This window comes from Carassius gibelio, chromosome A9 (genome assembly GCF_023724105.1).
Source record: "Carassius gibelio isolate Cgi1373 ecotype wild population from Czech Republic chromosome A9, carGib1.2-hapl.c, whole genome shotgun sequence".
NCBI lineage: Eukaryota > Metazoa > Chordata > Actinopteri > Cypriniformes > Cyprinidae > Carassius > Carassius gibelio.
The window spans coordinates 22,845,139-22,868,682 of NC_068379.1; the positions used below are offsets into that span (position 1 = coordinate 22,845,139).

At 36.4% G+C, this 23,544-nt stretch overlaps 1 protein-coding gene across 1 annotated transcript in view; it reads left to right on the forward strand.

Moving 5' to 3' along the window:
• Positions 1-23,544, forward strand: part of LOC128019997 (low-density lipoprotein receptor-related protein 1B-like) — a 199,717-nt gene that overhangs the window by 71,023 nt on the left and 105,150 nt on the right. Inside the window, exons 10-16 of the mRNA XM_052606482.1 lie at positions 2,160-2,396; positions 2,579-2,759; positions 10,309-10,528; positions 12,432-12,621; positions 14,356-14,478; positions 15,260-15,400; positions 17,085-17,210. Coding sequence (XP_052462442.1) covers positions 2,160-2,396; positions 2,579-2,759; positions 10,309-10,528; positions 12,432-12,621; positions 14,356-14,478; positions 15,260-15,400; positions 17,085-17,210 — 1,218 coding nt within the window. The remainder of the gene's footprint in view (positions 1-2,159; positions 2,397-2,578; positions 2,760-10,308; positions 10,529-12,431; positions 12,622-14,355; positions 14,479-15,259; positions 15,401-17,084; positions 17,211-23,544) is intronic.

The following is a 23,544-nucleotide window of genomic DNA, read 5'->3' on the forward strand; positions in this document are numbered from 1 at the left end:
GGTGATGGAATATGTGTTTGTTTTATTCGATTTTTCGTCAGCTATCCAGAGCTGGAAATTGAAATGCGTGTGTCGTTGCACTATTAAGTGGGAAGATTTAGTGGTTCAGTATATGTGCCAGTCTTGGCACTAACTCGGATTGACAGAGATGGAGACTCACTTTTAAGGAGATTGGCCCACGTGGTTGTGATGTTATTTTATTGACTGCCTATAGAATGATTCATTACTGCCATTACTGCCATTTCCACTCTGTTCCCCTATACGCAGATTCTCCTGATCAATGGATGTTTTACTTAGTTGACAATGAAAGCTACGGGTCAATTAATGACTATCCTGAGTTAAGCATGAAGCGACTGCAATAATGAACCAAGCTATGCTTCTTGAGAAATTTCTGATTTATAACGCCAGCCAGATGTTCCACTTCCTGTCTCTTTCCATGAGATGAGAAGCTATGTTAAAAGACTGTGGCTGCCTTCATCCAATAGCCCCTTTGTTGTTTGATATATAGGTCTCAAACCACTTAATTGTCTTCAAGGTAGCAGAGCTCTTCCACTCAGAATGAAAAATTGAAGTGATATTTGTGTGGTCTCACCCACACTGGTGTGGTCTCTTGAGGAAAGAAGTAGATGTTGAGGTGAGGTCCCTCTGTTTCCCCAGAATCCTCCTCCTTTGCCACTGGCCTGCTGCATAACAGGCCGAGCTGCCCTTTGTGTAATCCCCACTGTGACTAGAGGTTCATTTATTTCAGCTTGTTACAAGCTCATGGATAACCTCAGCTTCTGTTGTGTGTTCTGTGTTAATCTGACAACAGGAGATTTATTGTTTAAACAGATTCTCAGTGAACAAAAATATGATTGCTGGAGCTTGTCAAATAAATCCTCTCAATCAAGATAATTTTTGCCTGGGGATGCTAAGTGGGGCTGATTGCTCCATTCATTTCTGTAACTCAACACTTCTGCCTCTGCCAGATTGGGCTTTGTAGTTCTTCACATAACCGATTTGTGGTCAAAAAAATAAAAATGTATACACTACTGGTCAAATGTTTGGAATAATTATACTGTATATAAAGTATAAAACGTTTTTGAAGAAAGTCTCTTATGCTCTTCGAGGGTACATTTCTTGATCAAAAAACTGTAATATTGTGAAATGTTATTACTATTTAGAATAACTATTTTCTGTTGTAATATATTTTTTTTAAAATGTAATTTGTTCCTGTGATCGCAATGTTGAATTTTTTGGAACCATTTCTCCAGGCTTTGTTGTCAAATGATCCTTCAGAAATCCATCTATGTTGATCTTGCACTCAGTAAATATTTAATATTATTAGCAGTGTTGAAACCAAGATACTGTAATCTTATTTTTATTTATTTATTTATTTATTGTTTTTACATAATTTGCTTTAATTAATTATTTTTTATTTTATTAACTCATTCACCGCCATTGATGAGGTATTTCATCATTTAGACGACAACGCTTCTCTGCCAAAGACAAGTTTTTATGGCTTTTCGTGTTTTCACTGTTGTACACTCAGGGGTGCTATAACACATCTTCTGAACAAGTACAAAACCTCACGGACCAAAACACACATGAATAGTTGCATATGAAAAATAATGAGATCGTCATCAATAGACTGGATATAAATTAAAACTGCATAATGTTACTGAGTAAATATTTGATCCAGGAAGTGGTACAGTATTTGTATGTTCAAGCTTTGGAAGTATTGATGAAAGCAATTGACTGGATTTATGCTTTAATAATTGTACTGAATATTATACAGATGTAGTTTTTGATAAAAAAAAAAAATGCTCAGAATAATGTTTTATTCAGCAAGGACAGATTAAATTGCTAAGAAATTGACAGTAAAGACATACATTACAGAATATTTCTACTTAAAATATTGACCTTCTTTTTAACTTTCTATTCATCAAAGAAAATCATGCTTTCCACAAAAATTTTAAGCAGCATTAAGAAATACTGATAATAATAAGAATCATTATACATATATGTAGCACTGATAGTAATTGAGCAGCAGATCAGCATATAAAAATTATTCTAAAGGATCATGTGACCAAAAAATCATAAGTATTCCAACCTTTTGACCAGTATTTTAAATGACATAAAAGGGCTTATCTTAATACTTTCCATCTGTCTCTTTGCAGAACCCAAGAAGGATCTTTTCCTGTTTTATGGAAAGGGGCGACCTGGGACAATCCGTGGTTTGGACATGAATGTGAAGTCTATTAATGAGCACATGGTTCCTATTGAAGACTTGTCGAATCCAAGAGCTCTTGACTATCATGCTGAAATGGGAAACATTTACTTTGCTGATACTACAAGTTTTTTGATAGGACGGCAGAAAGTCGATGGAAGCAGTCGGGAAACAATTCTCAAAGATGGTAATTCTTCTTCATGTTATTGGTGTTTTCAGTTTGTAAAATCGCTCCATTTTCTTATACAAAGACTCTGTTTATACCTTGCTTGAATTGAAATCATATAAAAAGTACAAAGGTTATTTTTATTTTATTTTTTATTTTTTTATAACAGCTTTTCAGCAGCCGAATTATGTGTGCTCTTACAGATCTTGATAATGTGGAGGGGATTTCAGTGGATTGGATTGGAAATAATCTCTACTGGACCAACGATGGCTACAGAAAAACCATCAGCGTGGCTAGGCTAGAGCGGGCATCTGAAACCAGGAAGACTCTTTTGGAGGGAGACATGTCTCACCCTAGAGCCATAGTGGTGGATCCTTTGAATAGGTACAGTAGAAAGAACAGCTGTGATATCATCACAATCCTAGATTATGATTTTCAAATCTGGTTAAGGTTTCTATTTCATGTGTTTTTACAGCATTGAATAATGTAGCCAATTGCAGACATTATGTATTGGTTTCGGGAATGCAGTGGCCATTTAGAGGTTTAAGTTAGTCAGAATCCACTCCACTCAAAAGTGCTGGGGTCTACACGTGCACAGATCCTTTCAAAAGAAAGTGTAGATATAATGTAAATAAGAGATTATTTGTGCAGTATAGAGCTTTATTGATTGTAACATAACTTTGTGAGATCAAGATGAACTTAGATGTGTGACAGCCTTTTAGTGATTGCGAGGAGTGTGTTGTTTGCATGCTTTCTAGGCTATAATCAGCTCTGAATTTGACCATTCTTGAAACTGCGATGAATGGCATTCCAAGAAGCATTAATCCAAGATTGTCACTTGCCATTGTGTAGCATTTACTAGCTGGTGTGTTTGAGTGGAGGCGGGAAATAATTGGCATATATATGATTTCACGCTTACTCAGTGAGGTAAGGGTGTAGAGTTTTATTCGAGAGTTATATTCCATTTCAAGATGTGAATTAATTATTTTCAGGGGGCAAAAGAAAAAAAAATAATTATAAAAAAAAAACCTTTATTTTAAGTATGTCATCTTGATGAACAAAGATACGTTTTAAGGGATAAAATTAGTGATTGCAGGGGGACATTAACAGATATGGTGCCAGAATATCAGGCCTCCCTAGGTGTGTTCTATGTTTTGTGGATATAAACCTTATATCAAATGAAATATTTATTACACTTTTTCTCAAGTAGACTATTGAAATATTCTAACTATAAGTAAATTTGCAACTACATGATCTGACTTTCATTAGAGCATTAGTAGACTGTTAAATTAGGACAGTGTTGTGCCTGAACGCGTTCATTGAACGATAGTTCATGAACTCGTATATATTTTGGCCGAACGTGAACTGAACATGCTTTATTAAAGCCTGATGAACGTTACTGTGAACTCGTTCATTTTGGTGTCTGTTAACGGCACGCTCTCTCAGGTTAACTTCGTTCAATAGGGTGCCAGATTTCTATAGAGCCTTCCAGGCAAAAACCTGGCTAAAACACACCGTAAACGGGTCTTTATATGTAGTGGAAAAACACTCAATCTGGCAACACCACCAGTGCCGCACCGCTGTCCGCCGCATGCATGACACGTCATAAAAAAAAAACAAAACAAAAAAACAAACATGGAGGTGACAGCAGCATGTAGCAAGAAGGCGTACGATCATTTAAAAGATTTTTATGATGTTTATGTCAAGGTCGGTGAGAATAGGAGACAAAGCATTAAAGCAACATTGGGGAAATGCTGTCCCCTCAATGCTAATGTAAACCCTTGTTGGATAAGGATTCAAAATTGGATATGAAGATGAAGTCTGACGCATAGCTTCATTGTTAAAACTGATAAAATAATTGCTGTCTGTGATTCTATATGGGCTGTGGCAATAATTGTGAAAAACAATAGCAGCAACATATGGAAAAAAAGAACTATGAACTAGTTCATTTTAAAATTTGTGAATTGTACTTTGAACTAGTTAATGTAGAAAGTGAACTTTCCCAACACTGAATTAGGATTAGGGTTGGGTCTTGCAGAATAAGTTGACTTATAGTCAAGTTACTTATAGTCAGCGGAATGTCTTATGGGGGACCAACAAATTAGTGTTAGCAGATGCTAAGTCTACCAATACTCTTATGACTAATAGTTGACATGTAGTTGCATAGTTAGTAGACTATCAAAATAAAATATTAACGAAAAATCTGGTTAAAGTTATCTTATTTTATTAACCATCTTTACATCAACATTTGCAATCTGTAATGAAATGCAGAGCTCTACTCACTTTCCACCTGGCCTGAAGGAACAGCCTTCATTACAGTTCATTTTTAACACTTGTTTACACTGCATGGCTTCAGATGCGATTGCAATTGTACATAGAGTAGTGAAGCATGCATGTGCCCATCCACGCATATCTCTGTCTGTACTTGTTAATGTTTGTGTGTGTGTGTGTACCAGTAAGTTGGCATGGCATGGCCAGTAAAAATGGTGAGGTTGATGGCCCAGAGCCAATCTCATTATCACCCTCCCTGGGTGCGAGAGTAACTCATGAATCCTGAGGAGGTGCAGCCAGCCAAGGCTGAAGAATCGAGATACTGCAATGAGGAAACAACCACTCTCAGCCCTCTCGGATTCAATCAAACAACCTGCTCACTCTCTCTTTATCTGATTAAAAAGTACTCAAGTACCAAAATACTGATTGGTTGATGGTCGTCAGATCTTTTGTGGTATGCCACGTGGTATCTTAAGGGTGCTTTAGGTACTTTTTAATTAATTAATTTTTACATTTCTGTAAATAAATGCCTTATTTTAAAAGTGTGCAGTTATCATTAAGCAATCAATATAAATTGGAATAGATTTATACCATCTTCAATGAACCCAAGTGGTGTTGATTACCAAATCATTTGAAGAGAGGGAAAGTAAATGCAGAATAGTTTAATTATTTCCAGACATAATCGTTAATTAACTCAGAGCCGTAATTATATTCATTGCACAGACCTCATGCTTGTACGATTTATGCGACTCTCTCTATCGCATTTAATAAAGCTAATGCATCTCGAATGGAAGTTCTAACAGTAAAATAAGCAAGGGGCAATGACTGAAAGCTAAAAACTGTCTTTTTGTGGGTTTGTCTACAGATACTTGCAAATAGTGCACATTTGCGTGAGTAAAATGTAAAAACGACAACTTCTCTCCCAGTCACAACCACGTGTCAATCCCGATGGTATAACTTTAGTAGTGTGGAAGCGATTAAAATCTGCATTAAAAGCATTGTCTGCTGAACTGCCAGCTCAGAGGATGTCATGCAGACTGCTTGACACTATTCTTTGGGAGTGGAAAGCTAAAGCTTTCTGGAGCTAGCACTCAGACAGGAAACGAGAAGCACACCTCTTCTGAGATGCCATTGATGTGTCCTGTTTTGACAGCCGGTAAAAAAAAGTCTCTGAGGAAAAGGATGAAGGTGGAAGATGGAAATTTGGAGCGGATGGAAATTTTTGATCTCTCTAACAGGGCATCAGAGGATAGACTGCATGCACTTTGAATGACGGCCAAAATAAAGTGATTCATGTACAGTGCTTCAAAGCAAAGCAAGCTTTTTCTGGCTGTAAGAGTGAGAAACTTATCAGATTTATGATAAATTACGAGACCACTTATCAAATGTTATATTTTAACAATTTAAAAAGTATTATAATATGATGCAGTATTATTATAATAACTTAATAATCTTTAATTATAAAATAAATATGAAATTATTATAATTTTATTTGACCAGTCTAATCTTCAGTAAAATGATATAGTATAGTGTCAACTTTACCTAAGCAAAATGTCTTAATTAAAAATTATGTTATGACTGAATGGAATCAAAATACAAATTATACTCTTTTTAATCAATTTAGCCTTAGTTGGAAAACCCTCAAGTACAAATTTCAGTTAAGTAAATGCAGTCATGGTGAGCATGGGATTTCTTTCAGAAACATGAAAAAATATTACTCCAAACTTTTCAATTGCAGTGACTTGCAGTGAGACCTTATCAATTTTTTATATTTTAACAATATAATAATTACTCAGTTATAAATATATATATATATATATATATATATATATATATATATATATATATATATATATATATATATATATATATATATATTTCATATATATTTTATATTTATATATATATATATATATATATATATATATATATATATATATATATATATATAATTATAAAAAATAAATAATAATGCTTAATCTGGCATGTGGTTCAACACACACATTAAAAATTTGAAAAATGGTGTGTGTTGACATCTTTCCATAGTTGAAACAGTGTTAATTTCGTTGACTAAATATTTTCGTCATTATTTTCGTCACGAATATATTTTTGCGGACGAAAACGAAACGAAAACTAAAAAAGAAGGCACTGATGGAGACTAAAACTATGACTTAATTGATTGACATTATCGTCAACGAATAAAGGACGAGACGAAAATAGACTGTGACGAAAATCAAATCAGCAGACGGGAGAGATGCGAGGAATGAACAAAAGAACCGGCAAAATGGAACAGGCGAGACTGCATGAGAGAAGAGAACCAATCCGAGTCTGACTTATTGAGACGTGAAGCGAAGGTTTTCAGTTTTTAAATGAGCTCCCGGGAAGACGGCATTCGAAGAGGTGATGTCTAAAAGAGTGACAAAATGTCCACAGCTCACTTCACGTTTGACGACGAACAAAACAAAACAAAGTGTAAAGCACGCGGAGCGCTCATTCGTGGCAAGAACACAGCCAATTTGAAAAGACATTTACAGACGAGCCACCCGGACATTTTCTCAAATGTAATTTCACAACGATGTTCTTTTGTTTATTGAGCTAAGCAAAATTGGAAGACTGCAGTGCGTAGATGTTGTAGCATTAAATATTACGAACTGAAAAGTACTGTAAAATAGCCCCTTCTTCCAGTTAGATGAGAGCACAATACTAATACGTAATATTATGATACATACATTTGATTAATACTAATGTTTAGTATATTTTATAATGTTCTACTTGTTGACAATATCACAAATATTTCTATATTAGTCATGTGAAACGTGAATGTTCAAATCCTATCATTATACATACTAATCTAGCAATATTGTAGTATTTAAAACATACAATATTGCTAGACAAATGAATACCTTATAAAATCTTGTTACTTTTTTTATCCACCCAACTTATTAAATATTTACTTTAAATGTATGCACTTATTGTTCAGCTCAGCTGTAAGCTTTAAGGTCCTGGACCTAACTTTATTTTTCTTTTATTGATGGTCAATTGGCAGCTAGTTATTGTTTACATTATCATGACAGTGTTTGTTGCTGCATAAAAGCTTTTGAATCGAAATAAAGACACAGTTGTGTTGAAATAAAGTTTAATTTGTGTTTTATATATTTTGGTTAAGTTTGTTTCCTATACCAGCTGTAAAAAATTGTCTAGTAAATCTGTTATTGATTTTAGTCTTATTTTAGTCGACTAAAATACCAAGCAATTTTAGTCGACTAAAATACCAAGCAATTTTAGTCGACTAAAATACCAAGCAATTTTAGTCGACTAAAATAAGACTAAAATTAAAACAAATCAGATGACTAAAACTTGACTAAAACTAAAAAGAATTATAGTCAAAAGACTAAGACTAAAACTAAATTAAAATTTCGTGTCAAAATTAACACTGAGTTGAAACAAGATACCTTCTGATGTTCATTCATGTTTATTTTGTGCTTTAACTATTGAAGAGGAAGGAATGATCAATTTACATTCCGCTTGAACTGTCATAAAATTGAATTTATTGTTTGAATTTCCTTAAAAAATAAATCTAAAAGCTGTTTCATACCAAAAGTAACCTGTTGGCGCTCGTTGTCAGTGTCCTCTTTGCTCTGAATTACATTTTTCACTTCGTAAAAGTGCCATGACTTGTTGGATGTCGTAAAAATAACTGGGGGGGGGGGGGGGGGGGGTCTTTGCGAAATGGTCAATTATGACTGAATTTAATCAAAATGCCTTACTAGTTCAACCTTTATTTTTATAATCTCTAGTACAGTTTTGGCTGTTGTTTTGGCCCACCTCTGTGGGCTTATTTATAGAAATGGGGTTAGGTCCTGTGATTAGGAGTTGGCCATCTATCAGTTAGACAGGTAGCATGTTGATCTTTATCTGGTCTGCTGGATGTGCTTCCCTCCCTGTCCTGATTTCTTTATCTCTTCAACCCCCCCCCCCCCCCCACCACCACCCCACTCACACAACTCTCTGTTGATGCCACAAGCAGCCTGTGATAACTTGATAAAATGATCTTGCCTCCTTTCGTAACTATTTTTTTTTCTCTTTTAGTATCCTACACTCTGTCATTTGGACTTTCACGATTAACATGTCTGTCTCTCTATTTGTTTTGTTTTTTTGAGTTCTACTCTGTGCTCACTTCATTGCTGTCCTATATTCATTCACCGAAGCAGATTTTCTAAACTGTGGGATTTTCAGATGGTCAGAACTGATTTTTGTAAACTCCTACGTAGGGATGGGTGATGTATCGCATGCGATTGTCACGCGCATTTCGTTAGTTGGTTCCCTGATTACCGCTAAATCGCCATCACCTGCTTTCAAATGGAGCACCATTTAAATAATAGACAGAACCATAGTTCACTGACAAGCTACGCAATATCGCGTTCATTATCGAAGGCGATTCATCTGCGATAATGAATGTGATATTGCGTATCTTGTCAGTGAACTATGGTTCTGTCTATTAAATGGCGCTCCATTTGAAAGCAGGTGATGGCGATTTAGTGGTAATCAGCTTTACTGACGAAATGCGAGTGACAATCGCATGTGATATATCACCCATCCCTACTCCTACAAGTTCATAGAACATAAACTCCACAGTGTAATGAAGTCATTATTGTGCTAGCTTGATGCTCCAGTTTAGGGAATTCATAAAATCTTCAGTGTTTCTCTCACCAATATCCCCATCTACACTCCTTATTTTTGTCTTTCTTACTTTCTGTCCATTAGCTATTCCTCAATCAAATTCAAAAACATTCAAAACTTTAGGTTCAGGATTATTTATTTGATGTATTTATTTGTTTGTTTGTTTTGGCATAAAAGAAAAATCTATCATTTTGACCCATACAATGTTATATAAACAAGACTTCATTTTTTTCAGAGCCTCGGGCCCTGTTTTGTGCTGTACTCATGGAAAATGGCATGTAATCTTTGCTCATGTTGGTTGGACCCTGCATGTTATTAAATTCTGAAATCTAGAGACTTGGAGCATGCTGTTTGCCTTCTGAATAATTCATGTGGTCATGTAGCCAACACTACTTGCACGCTTGATTCGCCCTCTGTCCAATTCTGTTTTATGTGGTGTACTTGAAGCACGGCTTCTATCAGTGATGAGACAGAAAAGCTTGCGTTGACCGCTGAGTAGTACTCAGAGGCAACAAATCCCTTAAGCACACTTACTAGGCAAAGGATCATGTCAGAACATTGACCCAATCACTTTTCAAATATCACTAACCTATTACAGTTCATGTTGGCACAGTAATCTATACGCCCCACATTGAAAAGGAAATGTAAAAAACGTCTTGGTTACTTATGTAAACCTCATTCTCTGAAAGAGGGAACAGATATATGTCTAAAGTGACTGACTAAAAGGGAAATACATAAATGTACACATATACAGATTAATTTCCAGATTCCCCTGGGTGCGAGTTGCTGTTTTTTTGGTTAAACATATTTTGTTATGTTCAGTTAAGCTTGCACATTTTTAGACCTGCAGGCAATTTGTTTCTACATGCTTAAGCTGTACACTTCCTGTATTAGCTAGTAATATGTGATTGATATTAATGCTTGCTTCAAAAGTAAATAGAAGTGCTGTTTTTCAAGGACTGTGTTCTGGTTTTGGGTACAGTTGGATGTACTGGACGGATTGGGAAGAGGATGAGGTGAACGACAGCATCGGTAGAATAGAGAAAGCCTGGATGGACGGTTCCAACAGGAAAATATTTGTCACATCTAACATGCTGTGGCCCAATGGACTCACTCTGGGACATGGAACCAGTACCATGTACTGGTGTGATGCCTATTATGATCACATTGAGAGAATCTACCTCAATGGCACTGGCAGAATGGTGAGTTAAATTTTTGTTTTTGTTTTCTTAGCTTAGAAATCTTAGAAATCATTTGGGATTATGTTTAAGGGGGGGGGGGGGGGGGGGGTGAAATGCTATTTCATGCATACTTAGTTTTTTACACTGTTAAAGAGTTGGATTCCCATGCTAAACATGGACAAAGTTTCAAAAATTAAGTTGTACGTTTGAAGGAGTATTTTTGTTCCCAAAATACTCCTTCCGGTTTGTCACAAGTTTCGGAAAGTTGTTTTTTCGAGTATGGCTCTGTGTGACGTTAGATGGAGCGGAATTCCTTATATGGGTCCTAAGGAACTTCTGCCGGAAGAGCGCGCGCTCCCGTATAGCAGAGGAGAGAGAGGCTGAGCACAGCCTGATCAGAGTGAGAGCGTCGCGAAAAGTCACAAAAGAAGTGTGTTTTTGGTTGCCAGGACAAGACAACCCTGCACAGATTACCAAATAAAAAACAGCATTAAGGGACCAGTGGATGGAGTTTATTTTTACAGAGCATCGACGGAGTTGTGCAAGTGTTTTTGTTTGTTCCCTGCATTTCGAAGATGCTTGTTTTACAAACAAGGCCCAGTTTGACGACGGATTTGCGTATCGTTTATTTCTTAAGGATGATGCAATCCCAACGAAAAAGGGTCACGATCGTGTGTTGGAACCGCAGGCGGTGAGTAAAACTGCTTAAAATATCTCTGCCTCCTTGTTAGTGCGTCCGCCTCCCATGCCGGAGACCCGGGTTCGAGCCCCGCTCAGAGCGAGTCTTTGCTGCTGCTGCTCTCATTCAGTTTCAGCCTCGGGATCTGATTCTGGATCATAAATAAATGGCTGAATCTGACTGTTAGCCATGGTTTGTTTTGGATTTCTTAAGCTCCCATGGCAAAAGCCTACTGGCGCTCGTGATTCTTTAGCTCCGCTCACACGTCACGCCTTCAGCCAGTCATGTTTTTCCGGTAAAAAAACGGTACAGACTATCTTTCTCTTATGAATATAATAAAACTAAAGACTTTTTGGAGTTATGAAGGATGCAGTACTACTCTATAGGTACTCAAGATTAACAGGATATTGAGTGAAAACGAGCATTTCACCCCCCCTTTAACAAATGATACAGAGCTTCCTAAAAAATGGAAGAGAATTAACATTTAGCCTGGGTTCCTTCATAATTTAATTGAAAAGACTTTTCTCTTTTGTTCTACAACATATACATTATCAGCAGTCATACCTTAAATGTGAATTTTGTTTCTAATAACTTATATGCCCTCAACACCAATGCTAATGCTGTTTTATAAGGATCACAATTCAACAATTAATTAAGCATGTACTATCACACTCACAAATTATTATTATTTTTTAATGAACTTCAAACGTATTTAATCAGACAGTTATTGCAAAAATGAAAATTGAGGTCTGACTGTTACTAGTTTGTTGCACAGAATGGGGAAGTATCTTCAAGTAATATTCACTACAAACTTTATTTTTACTCCAGATTGAAAACCACTATTATAAAACCAATTTGAAATTCCTGAGGGAACCCATGGCAATTTAGCTTCCTGGATAGGCCTATGGATTGACGTTATGACTAAACTGCTATATTATTGAGACAAACTTTGACAGAATTAACATATAGAGCTATAAAATGTATGTTGACAGCACAGCTTTTAAAATATGGTCTTGGATGAATAATTTAATGCAAAATGAGAGTGCATTTTGAGAGTTTACTGGCATTTATCTGAAGCGTTGGAACATTGTTGACATTATTTTTAAACTTTTCATCCCATTACTGTGCAGGAGGAAAAGAAAATAGACATTAAAGAAAAACAATAGTTAATCCTTCTGGCACAGGTGTCAGAACAGTGCATGGTAATTATTATTATTATTTTTATTTTTTTGCAATTCACTGTAGGTTGTGTACAGTGGCAGGGAACTCAATCACCCGTTTGGGATTGCACTGTACCAAAATTCCATCTTCTGGACGGAGTACATGAACGCCTCCATCTTCCAGTTGGATCTGGTCTCTGGTGAAGTCACTCTGCTGAGGAGTGAACGGCCACCTCTGTTCGGGATCAGAGTTTATAATGCACAAAGCCAGCTGGGTAAAGTCACTTTAACTTAACACTTAAAAAGTCAATTTAAGGAAAGTTAAAGATTACAGAATGACACATTTTTCATCTTTTTTCAATTATATTTTGATGAGTAATGGTCAGACTTTATATTATTTCTCTTTTAATTTATACAGGTTGTAATGTAATTTGAATTGACCACAACACAGAGGCATTTAATTAGCAGTAACAGGAAGATGAATTTACTAAATTGAATTTAATTAAAAAATAATAATAATAAAAAATAAAGACTTTCAAAGACTGGAAAATTAATTAAAGTTATTTATTAATGTATATTACCGTTCCATAGCCTGGGCTCAGTAAGATTTTCTTTCCTTTTTGAAAGTGATTAAAAAATCTGACTAAATATTTTACAGTTTTGTAATCAAATAAATAAATAAATAAAATTAAATCTAAAATCTAAACTTTTTGGATGTTTTCAGTTCATTTCTGAATGGTGCACAACATTTGACGTTGGTGCATAATGGTTCATCGTACCAAATAGTAATATGCTTGAAATAAATGCACAAAAAAATCTAGCTGGAAAATTGTTTCACATATTACATGGAGTAGTTCATTATTTCAGAAAAATCATAATAAATGATTTTTTTTTTTTTTTTTTTTTTTTTTTTTTTTACAAACAGTTTGGCTTTTACAAATGTTCTTGGTTTTAACTTTGATCAGCATAGGCCCATCTGCAGAGTAGGAGCCATACAGTTGAGTGGGTGGGTTTAATCTTCTAAAGCTCTGTTTAGAATGTTTAACTCTGTGTGGATGTCTGAGGCAAGGAGGGATGATTACTGTCATCCTCGCTCATAACTGCTAGTCATAACACACAGAGGGAGGGACGCTGCTCAGCGGGGCCCTTGCACATGCAGACGAGTGGCACAGAGAACACAGCCGTGTGTTCGGCTCCCACGTTTCATCTCTTACTTTCCTAAGGGTGGTGCATTTTTAGAGGAGCAGACTGTATGCTTACTTGTCAAAGAGACTCACTCTTTTGAGAATGACGACATAGGCTTTTGGGACCAGCAGTCTCGTCTCATGTTTTAAATATTCTCCTCTTGACATGAAACTTACAGCATTCATAACACCAAGTCTTGTGGCAAGAGAAGTCTAGGAACTGCTGTTATGTCATGTATGAATTTCCTGCCTTGACAATATGGCCTTTTTGACAGTCTATGTTCTCAACAGAAGAGGAATTTCTTCAAAGCGCTTGTCAGGAAAAAGATTAATTGTGTTTCCGCTCCCTGGGGTACCACAGATTGGCCGTTACAAAACAGTTTTTATCTCATTGGTCCAGGCAATGACTTTCAACCCCTCTCTAAATGAAACCTTATTATTGTCCCCATTCCTCAACTTAATAAGTGACAGTTTTCTCACAAAACGTTGTTTTTCTCCTCTCGTCCCCCATCGTTCTGAAGGTGTCATTGCCCACACAACAAATTATGTCTTGCGAAAGAAAAAGAGCATCAAATGGCTCTCGTCTCCACTGTTTCCAATAATTTACTTGACGTGTGATTAAAAATAATGTCCCCGTGTACCACCAGCATCCCAGAAGAGCAGGAAATTGGTTCTGAGTGGGCAGTGAAGAAGAACTTTATGTTCTGTGCTTCAAGGAGAGACATTGATAAAAGCCATAAAGTGATGAACACATAAACAGTCGTCCTGCCCGTGGGAAAAAAGATTTGCAGATATCTCTTGTTTAGGCCTATGTTTGTTTTTTAGGTGACAATGCCTGCCGGGTGAATTATGGTGGTTGCGGTACCCTCTGTTTGGCCATCCCAGGAGGTCGGGTGTGCGCATGTGGCGACAACCAGCACCTGGACAAGAACAATGTCACATGCTCCGGTAGGGTTTTTAAAATACCATTTTCTTAAACAAAATACAGGACTAAGAGAGCTTCTATAAAAAAATAAAGGAATCAGTTACCAATGGGTTCATTATAAGCATAAAAGTTTTTTTTTTTTTTTATGATAAAATCAGATTGTCATATTTATTTATTTTTTATCTAACAAATGTTTAAAAATACAGTTAAATGTAAAAACCTCTGAATGTCAGTATGTTTGTATGTAGAGCTTTTCAAAATTTCCCAAAAAACTGTGCCTTTGCTGGTGACCATTGTTCATCAAAGGCCAAAGTTTGATTTTTTATTTTTATTATTTTAATTGAATTTAAAAGCTGTATTTTTACTTTACATTTAACATATAAATTATTTCAAATGTCTTCTTATTTATCATGCAATATGTGATTTTATCAATTTAAAATATTTTTTTAAATTATAAATGGCTAATTTATTGCTTTATTTTATTTTTAGATCAGTCCTAGTCCTTCATAGAACTCATCAGTTACTCAAATAAAGACGAACATAATCTAAATTCATGCTGTTTTATATATGTAATACTTGTTTATTGTCATGTTACAATGTTATAATAAAGATGGAAGTAACATGCTTGGTTTATTTGAAAAAGTATCACGACGAAAATTTTATGAATTTAAAAAGCAATATGGTATGGTACTAGTTTTACCCCCAGACTCCACATCACCCAAAAACTGAGTCTGGCTATATTTTCCTTTAAGATCTTTTCTTTTTTTATTATTCATTTTTTCATTTTTTTTTTTTTTACTGTAGACTCAGCAGGTCGAGAGGAGCCCCAGCAGTGCAAAAATGATGAGTTTCAGTGCAGGAACTGGCGCTGCATACGAGTCAGTTGGATTTGTGATGGAGATGATGACTGTTTAGATGGCAGTGATGAGGAGGCCCACGTATGCTGTATGTACCTTGTATTCTTTCCCTCTGACGACGATGTATAATCCCTGTTGTGTCTGCTTTACTAAACCATCAAACCTCTGTGGCCTCAAGCTGTGTCATTTAGCATGCACTCAGTATCATATGTCTGTGATGTATTACTCCATACAAAATTTCCATTCTGTTCAGGTATCAGAGGTGTCTTCCATTTTTTACCAAACTGGTAACAAGATGAACACTGCAACAATATCACAAAATGGATATTTTTTATTTTTTACATTTTTTGGAAGGAAGTGCTCATCAATTCTATATTTAGTTGATCAAAAATAAAAAAATAAATCCTTCAGGATTCAATTAATAAATGTATTTGAAATTAGGGCTGTTATTATTGTGTTAATACATTAATTAATTAACAGCGACAATTATTTGATCACGCATTAACACAGTTATTATTATTATTATTATTATTGTTTTGTTGTTGTTGTTGTTGTTATTTTGAATGTCACTTGCTCACTGGCTCTGAATACACATACAGACAAACCATGGGTCACGATTAAGGCTAGAGGGCATATGGCAAAAACCACTGGCCATGCGCGCATCAATATAGCATATTTTTTTCTCATTTTGTACAAAAATAATTACTATTTTTGCATTATTGTAAGGGATATGTTTAGAACTGTGCTAGGTGTAGACGTTGATTAAACGCAATCTAATATGTAGAACATTTTATCTATTGTTAGCTTCCAGGGATTTGTTGCACCGCACTGCTTGTGTCCGGTGCTAGGACCACCACAAATACTCTCATTGTATAATAGTAAATACATATGCTGATAAAATATATACTGTAGCTAAAATTGCACTGGATAAATACATCTACATAAATGTAAATCTGAACAAGCATACTTTTTACATATACTTTGTAGGTAATTAAAAAGTTGTTAACTGACATCTCAGGGAAAAATGGCTGCAATATCAAGCAGGAAGAACACCGGTATTAAAATGTTCTCCCACACGCTGCATCCCACAGCACAGTCAGCTCATGAGCTAATCGATAAGATAAGCACCATGTTAAAACACTGAATAATTTTTCACTATGAGAAATACTTTAATGTGATGTTCTACCAGAATTATTAGAATTGCAAAATCAATTTTCTGCTTTGCTGGGATGTCTTATAGTTTAATATGACAGATACTTTACTGCCTGATCCAACTTGAATCTGGTTTCCCATTTCATCTGTTACTCATTGTCTGTTGGGGACGTGTTGAGTATCCAGGGTCATGAGTAATAGCAGGTTCTATTATTAAATAGAACAAATAGGAGAGGAAAACACAGGTGCTACTTTGAATAAACCCAACATCCTGAGGGCAAACTCATATTTTGAGATAAATGTGAATCTAGCTCGAGAGAATAGATGAATAGCACAATGAAAGCTGCTGTGCCAAAACAAAAGTATTTTGAGAGTATTATGCATATGTACTCACTTATATGTAAAGCGGGCTGTCAGCAGTATAACAAAACATGTAAAACAAATAATAATAATAAATAAATAAATAAACAAACATAAATAAAACAATAGAAATACATATCAAGCTTCCAAATGTTTTGTAACCTGCAATATTTGATACCATTTTTATACAATATGTACTCATTAGAACAAAACATTTCATTGACATGCACTGAATTTTTTGTTTCTTTTGTTCCTTCCAGCTAACCACAGTTGCCCAGTTGAACAGTTCAAGTGTCCCAGTAACCGCTGCATACCCAAAAGGTGGCTTTGTGATGGAGCTAATGACTGTGGAGATAATGAAGATGAGTCTAATAAAACATGCTCAGGTAGAACTCTACTCCCTACACCTTAAATGGATTCATGCACCAATATGTGCCTATAATACATCGGGGTCACTTATTATAAAACCAATAAAACTTATTAATCCTCTATGATTTTTTTTATTGTTTTTTATATTCTTTCTTATTTCAGAGTCACATAACTGTAGAATCTTAAAGCAGACATTAATATCACTTAATTATTCATATTTGATAATTAAAATCTTATTATAAGTGACAGAACTGGGCAACCCACATACACATTTTTTATTTTGTCTTTAATATATTATAGTTTTTGCTACATTTTCAGCTGGAACATTTTCTTGGCTTTACTGAGTAATTGCATGCATATTTTCATGTTTTAAGGGGCAAAATATTATTTCTAAGATCATATATATACAATTACAGTTTAAAAAAAATAATTAAAACATGGATTTCAGTAGGAGCTGTGAACATTGCAGGTTTTTTTTTTTTTTGCCATTGAAAAGTGAGTGACAGCATCAACTTTTGCTACAAGATAGTAGAGTGATTCACCTTTTATTTTTGAAATGTGGGTTTGTTATTTATATCAATGATGAGTATTTCAATTTGCAGCATCTGTTAGGGTTGAGTTACCTTCTCAGGTACTGTAATAGGGTAAGGAGCGTTGCCTTTTTTTTTTTTTTTTTTTTTTTTTTTTTTTATGAGAGCAAGATAATCGATAAGTGCGTATGTGCAATGAAGTGAAATTTCTCACTGTGGATTGTCAGAATCACTTTCTCCCAACCTTCTTTTTACAAACTAGAGTAATACCTGGCAAGTTTCCAGGAGTTAACACTTTTCACTAGTGCTGTAAGATCAATGGAAGAGAAGAACAGATGTGATAAATGTTGTCAACAGTCTGACATCCCTCTGATAAAGCTGACCCTCCAGCTGGAGACAGCTTAGGCCTTTGTTGACATGGCAGAAGCTTTTAGAACAAAGTGATGTGGAACACAAGTCATTATACTGAACCAGTGAGGAGCTGAAATTGACAGCAGACGTTAAAGCTTTTCATTATAATGAGTCTGAATCCAAAATGGGCAGTCAGACTCAAGTCTGATTCCAAGTCATGTCTGAGACCAACTAAACGCCACTGTTTATCAGTATCTTAGGCTTGTTTTAAACTTTACAATTACAAAAAATGGCAGTCAATGTAAATATAACAAATGCAAAACTCTATTGCATCTTGCCATTTTCATTTTTGATTTCACATCATATCATTTTAGTGTCCTGCTCAGTAAAATTAAAGTAATGTAACAGAAGTTGTGGCTGACTGGATTTATCTATTGTGACAAATTTCAGAGTGAAAAAGCTTTTAGAATGTGAAAAATTAGAGGGCAGGATTTTATTGTATGCATAACATAGAGTAAACATATAAATTCAACCTTGGGTGGTGGTGACCAGTGAATAGAACCTGAAGAGCAGAAAACTTACCTCTTATCTCTGTTTGTGGCTGCGTGTGTTTGATATGATGGGTGGTTATACTTTAGTCAGGGTAGACAGCATTTATTTTTTATTTTTTTGGGGGGATGAAAATGAAAATGTGAGCAAGTCTTTACAGTGACAAACTATATATAAAAACCCATAACTCACAGTCAACTCACAACTGTTTTGTTTTTTGTAGGCATTTTGATTCTGTTAGGTATTCTGTTAGCGAATTACTAATCAGCCACACCTGACTGTCACCAGCTCATCAACACTAGCTCACTGCAGTTGCAATTTGTCTGGTCTTGAGTTTACTATGCTACTCCTTACCTGACTCACTAACCTGGACTAAAACCGGTCATCTGTTTGTCTTCGTCAAAGTCATTATGCGTCAGATCTGAGAAAGACACAGAAGGACCAGTCATTACGTGAGCTATATTCCTTCAGTTTTCGGAACTCTGTGCTGATTTACCCGTTTGCTCTGAATCTCTCCCCTAAGAACCTCTGCTTAATAAAGAACCGCATTTATCCGTATATCTTTGTTTGGTTTCGTTATGTAAGGAATAATTGCTTTTGATCCATAAAAACTACTGCCAAAGATGTTAGAGACATTATTTTTATTTGAAACTATAACATGGATTGTAAGTCTGTGTGAAACACTATGCACAGCTAGTTTCCTAACTGATCATCAAGTGTAAGACATTGTATTAGGTTATTACATGCAAAGTTTTTGTTCCAATAATTAAAACCCTAGGTTTTTTTTTTTTTTTTTCAGAATTTACAAGAAGAAAATTACTAGACATCCTGTGTGTGTGTGTGTGTGTATGTGTGCGTGTGTGTGTGTGTGTGTGTGTGTGTGTGTGTGTGTGTGTGTATATATATTCGGCGGACCGATTATACTGGAGCACCAACTAGCATTCGCATATCACCGCAGGCGCAGCATATAGCAGCTAGCGTGGACTTTACACTTTATGTTGAACTATGTATTATTTTGTTGGTGCAACAGTTTATGTTGAACTCTTTATTGTTTTGGCCAAGGTTATTGAGGGTTGGACTTAGTATGTTATGGCCTCTGAAGCAAGAGAGAGATGTTTTCTAATAGTCAGGGTTTCCAATGTTCTGAATGTAATTGACAGTATTGTGTTTTACTTAAAAAAAAAAAATACTTTACAGAAGGTTCCAGCACCTATAAGCTTCCTGAATTTCTGAAACGTACTATTTCTAAATTGTTTCTAAATATGCTATTGCTACACTTCAAGGCAAAAATTGCACTGGTCTGCTAGACTTGGTTGAACAAAAATAAACAATATTTTGTTACTTAAGCTTATGTATTCAGTCATTATTCAATGGTATACTATAAATCCCTGTGAAAAAAAAAAATTACTTCTCACTGTTCTCAGGTCAAATATTTATATGCGATTAAAATGCGATTAATTTCGATTAATTAATTACAAAGCCTCTAGTTAATTAGATTACATTTTTTAATCGAGTCCAGGCCCTAATATATATATATATATATATATATATATATATATATATAGACACACACACACACACACATCACCATAACAGTGAAAGCTGACACCATGTTTCCTGATGATATCTCCAAAGGTAACATGTAAAGTGTGAAATGCAAAAGTCCTAGTACTGAGCCTTGTGGCACTCCATACTGTACTTGTGAATCATATGATAACTTGTAATTTTCAGCTACAAATTAATGACAGTCAGATAAGTATGATTTAAAGCATGACAATCGTGGAATTCCATTAATGCCGAACATTATTTTGTAGTCTACTCAAAAGAATGTTGTGGCCAATAGTGTCAAATGCAGCACTAAAATCCAGTAGCACTACTAGAGCAATACAACCACGATTGAATAAGAGCAGGTCATTTGTAACTGATGATAGTGGTCTCTATACTTTGATATGGTCTCAATCCTGAATGGAAATCCCCAAATACACTATTTCTCTTTAAAAAGGAACATAGGTGAGATAATTCTGCCTTTCAAAAGTATTTTTGACAGAAGACTGAGTTCTGTCAGGACCACTATCATCAAAGATGGCTGACAATTAGCATACAATTTGAATTAGATATGGTTCTGGTCTGGGGCAAAAACTCCCTGCTAGGCTTCATGGATAAGAGCAGGGACAGCTGCGATAACCACCCAGTGTAAACAGAACAGAACCAACATTATTGTATTGCAGATATTATTAAAGTTAAATAATTTTATGTACACATTTAGAATTAGTCTGATTCAAATGAGATTCAGAAAGCTGAATCTTGACTGACAGAGGAGGAGTCAGGGATGGAGGAGGGTTATTAGCTATTAAACAAATCAAAACTGCAGATAAACTGAGGGTTGTTATATATGAATGCTTAGATAGTGGTCATATTCCAATAGTAGATGGGGATCAGCTGAGAATCAGCTGATGCTTGCTTGACTAATGTGACCTGCTACTTACTAACGATAATAGAATCGATCATGGAAGTAAAGAAGTTAATAAAATCATTACCGCTGTGCTGTTGAGAAGTTCTGTGTCTGTTGATGCTTTATTTTTTATTTAGGCACTGTATTGAATAAATATCTTGGATTGTGTTTGTTTTCTTCTAAGAGAATCAAAAAGTAAGCTAATCTAGCAGCTTTTAGAGATTTTCTATAAGTAGAATTACTTTCCTGCCATCCAATAATAAATATTTGTTTTCTTCCAGCTACGCTCCATTTTCTGGTCTGCTTTCTGTGCAAGTGTGCTTGTTATACCATGGTGTCTGACTGTTTTCCTTAATCATCTTTAAGCAGCTTAAGGACCGTTAAGGACCAACCGTATCTAAAGTGCTAGAAAAGATAGAGTCAATAGTTTCTGTTACACCATCAGGTTTTCCTGAGCTATTGGATATGATTAGATATGAGCCTCTGGACTTTGCAGGCTTCATGTGTCCATCATCCAAGGTGATTAACTCACCCATTAAGTCCTACTGCACTCTTCCATTGCAGCCTCTTTCGAGCCGAGGAGGAAAGTGCCACAAGCTTTTGATGTAGATCTGTCAGGGTCAGGTTAAGAGCTAGCGCAGGCTCAGTGCCCATGCTCCCCTCACCCCTTGCAGGTTCCCTTACAGTGTGCTTCATGACCGCTGATCTCCATCCCTCCCCCGACATTCAAGATGTGGTGTCCTTCGGCTCTATAGAGGGTGCTGAGGATGATGCCATTTTGGTGGCAGCAGCTGCAAAGGATGAGTGGTTCAACAGCCCACTGGATTATACTGTGCCCCACTGCAGTGACATGGGGGACCTCCATCATAGTAGAGTTCCTACATGTCCTGTTCAAGGCAGTTGATGAGCTTGGTTTAGAGTGGGCACCTCCTGCCAAACCAGCCAGAAGCCATCTGGACGAATGGTACCTCCAGTCGGACACCAGCCGAAAGAACAACTAGCAAAGGCCCAGTCTCATTTTCTCCAAAGTGTACAACGAAATATCAAAGTCATGTAACGTGGTTCTTACTAGTCAAGTGCACAATCCAGGATCCTCCCTCCTGTCCGAGTGAGGTATGTTATACTCCACTGGATCTGTCCCTCAGTGAGACAAAAGTGACGGATGGAGCGATCCGCCTCAGCATGGGAAATCAGCTGTGAATGAAGCATTGTAAGGTCTCGAAGAAGAGCCAGAGGCCCCACCCTGACAGAGACAGCAGGCTAGCACTGGAAACAAAGCTGTGTTCCTGATGCAGTCCCTCAGAGGAGGAAAGCTGCACCTAGCACCAAAGACGAGCCACTGAAGGAGTCAGCACACTCCGCTATGTGTATTTAACATGCCTCCCTGCCTGTTGTAGGCAGCAAGAAGAAAAAATCATTTTTGTGTTTGGACTGTTCCACTATCCAATGCAATAAAGTAAAAAAAAAATAAAAAATACAAAAACAAAACTCACCTCAATATCAGAGCAGTTTTTCTCCTCTTACTCCTCTCACCCCCATCACTCACTGTCTTGCTCATGCGGCATTAAACTCCCCATTCGCCCCAACAGTGAGTTAACCCTCACAGTGTGCAGTCTGCCTCGAATACTGTCACAATACACAAAAGTTTGGTAGGCATTGCCAGAGGTATCAGAGTGGGTTATAAAATCAATAAAGAATGCTACACACTTCAGTTCTTTCTCAGACTCCCCCATTTCAATGGTGTGTTGATGTACACCGTACAGAAGCAGAATGCCTCAGTTATACGTGAAGAAATCCACAACCTTCTCACAAAATGTGCTGTAGAGACAGTGCCCCTTGCAGATTGTGAGAGCTGTTTTTTTCTGGTACAAGTGTCATCATTTTCTGGTACCAAAGAAAGATGTTGGACTCTGCCCAATCTTTTTATCTGAGACCAATTAATCGTGTGCTATTGAAGCACTCATTCAAAATCATCACGCTGACTGCTTCAGCTCTGGATGAAAACTCACATGCCACAGAGCGTGTGGCGCATATATACGTTGTGCATTAGAATGACGCGTGACTGTTTGAATGTGCTGACCCCTTGGCACAATATGACTGTATCGCTAGGGTCTTCATATTTGCCAGGTGATCAAGTAGCATTTATAAATCACCAAGGGGGTGTGAGCTCACAACCTCTGCTGCAGCTAATGAAAGACTTTCTTCTGTGGTCAGATCAACACCTCCTCTCTATTCAGTCAGTACATGTCCCCGGATGCCTGAATTATACTTACTGTCGAGGGGTGGGGTGATCCAATGAGAGTGGAGATTATACCCTTTGACTGTCAATATGATTTGGAGTGTATTTGGCAGGATGTCGGTGAATCTCTCCTGACACAATCTCCTCTGGGGATGGATGCACTAGCTCACAGCTGGCCAAAAGCGCACAAGTATGCCTTTCCCCTAGTGAAACTTCTGCATTTGTGTGCT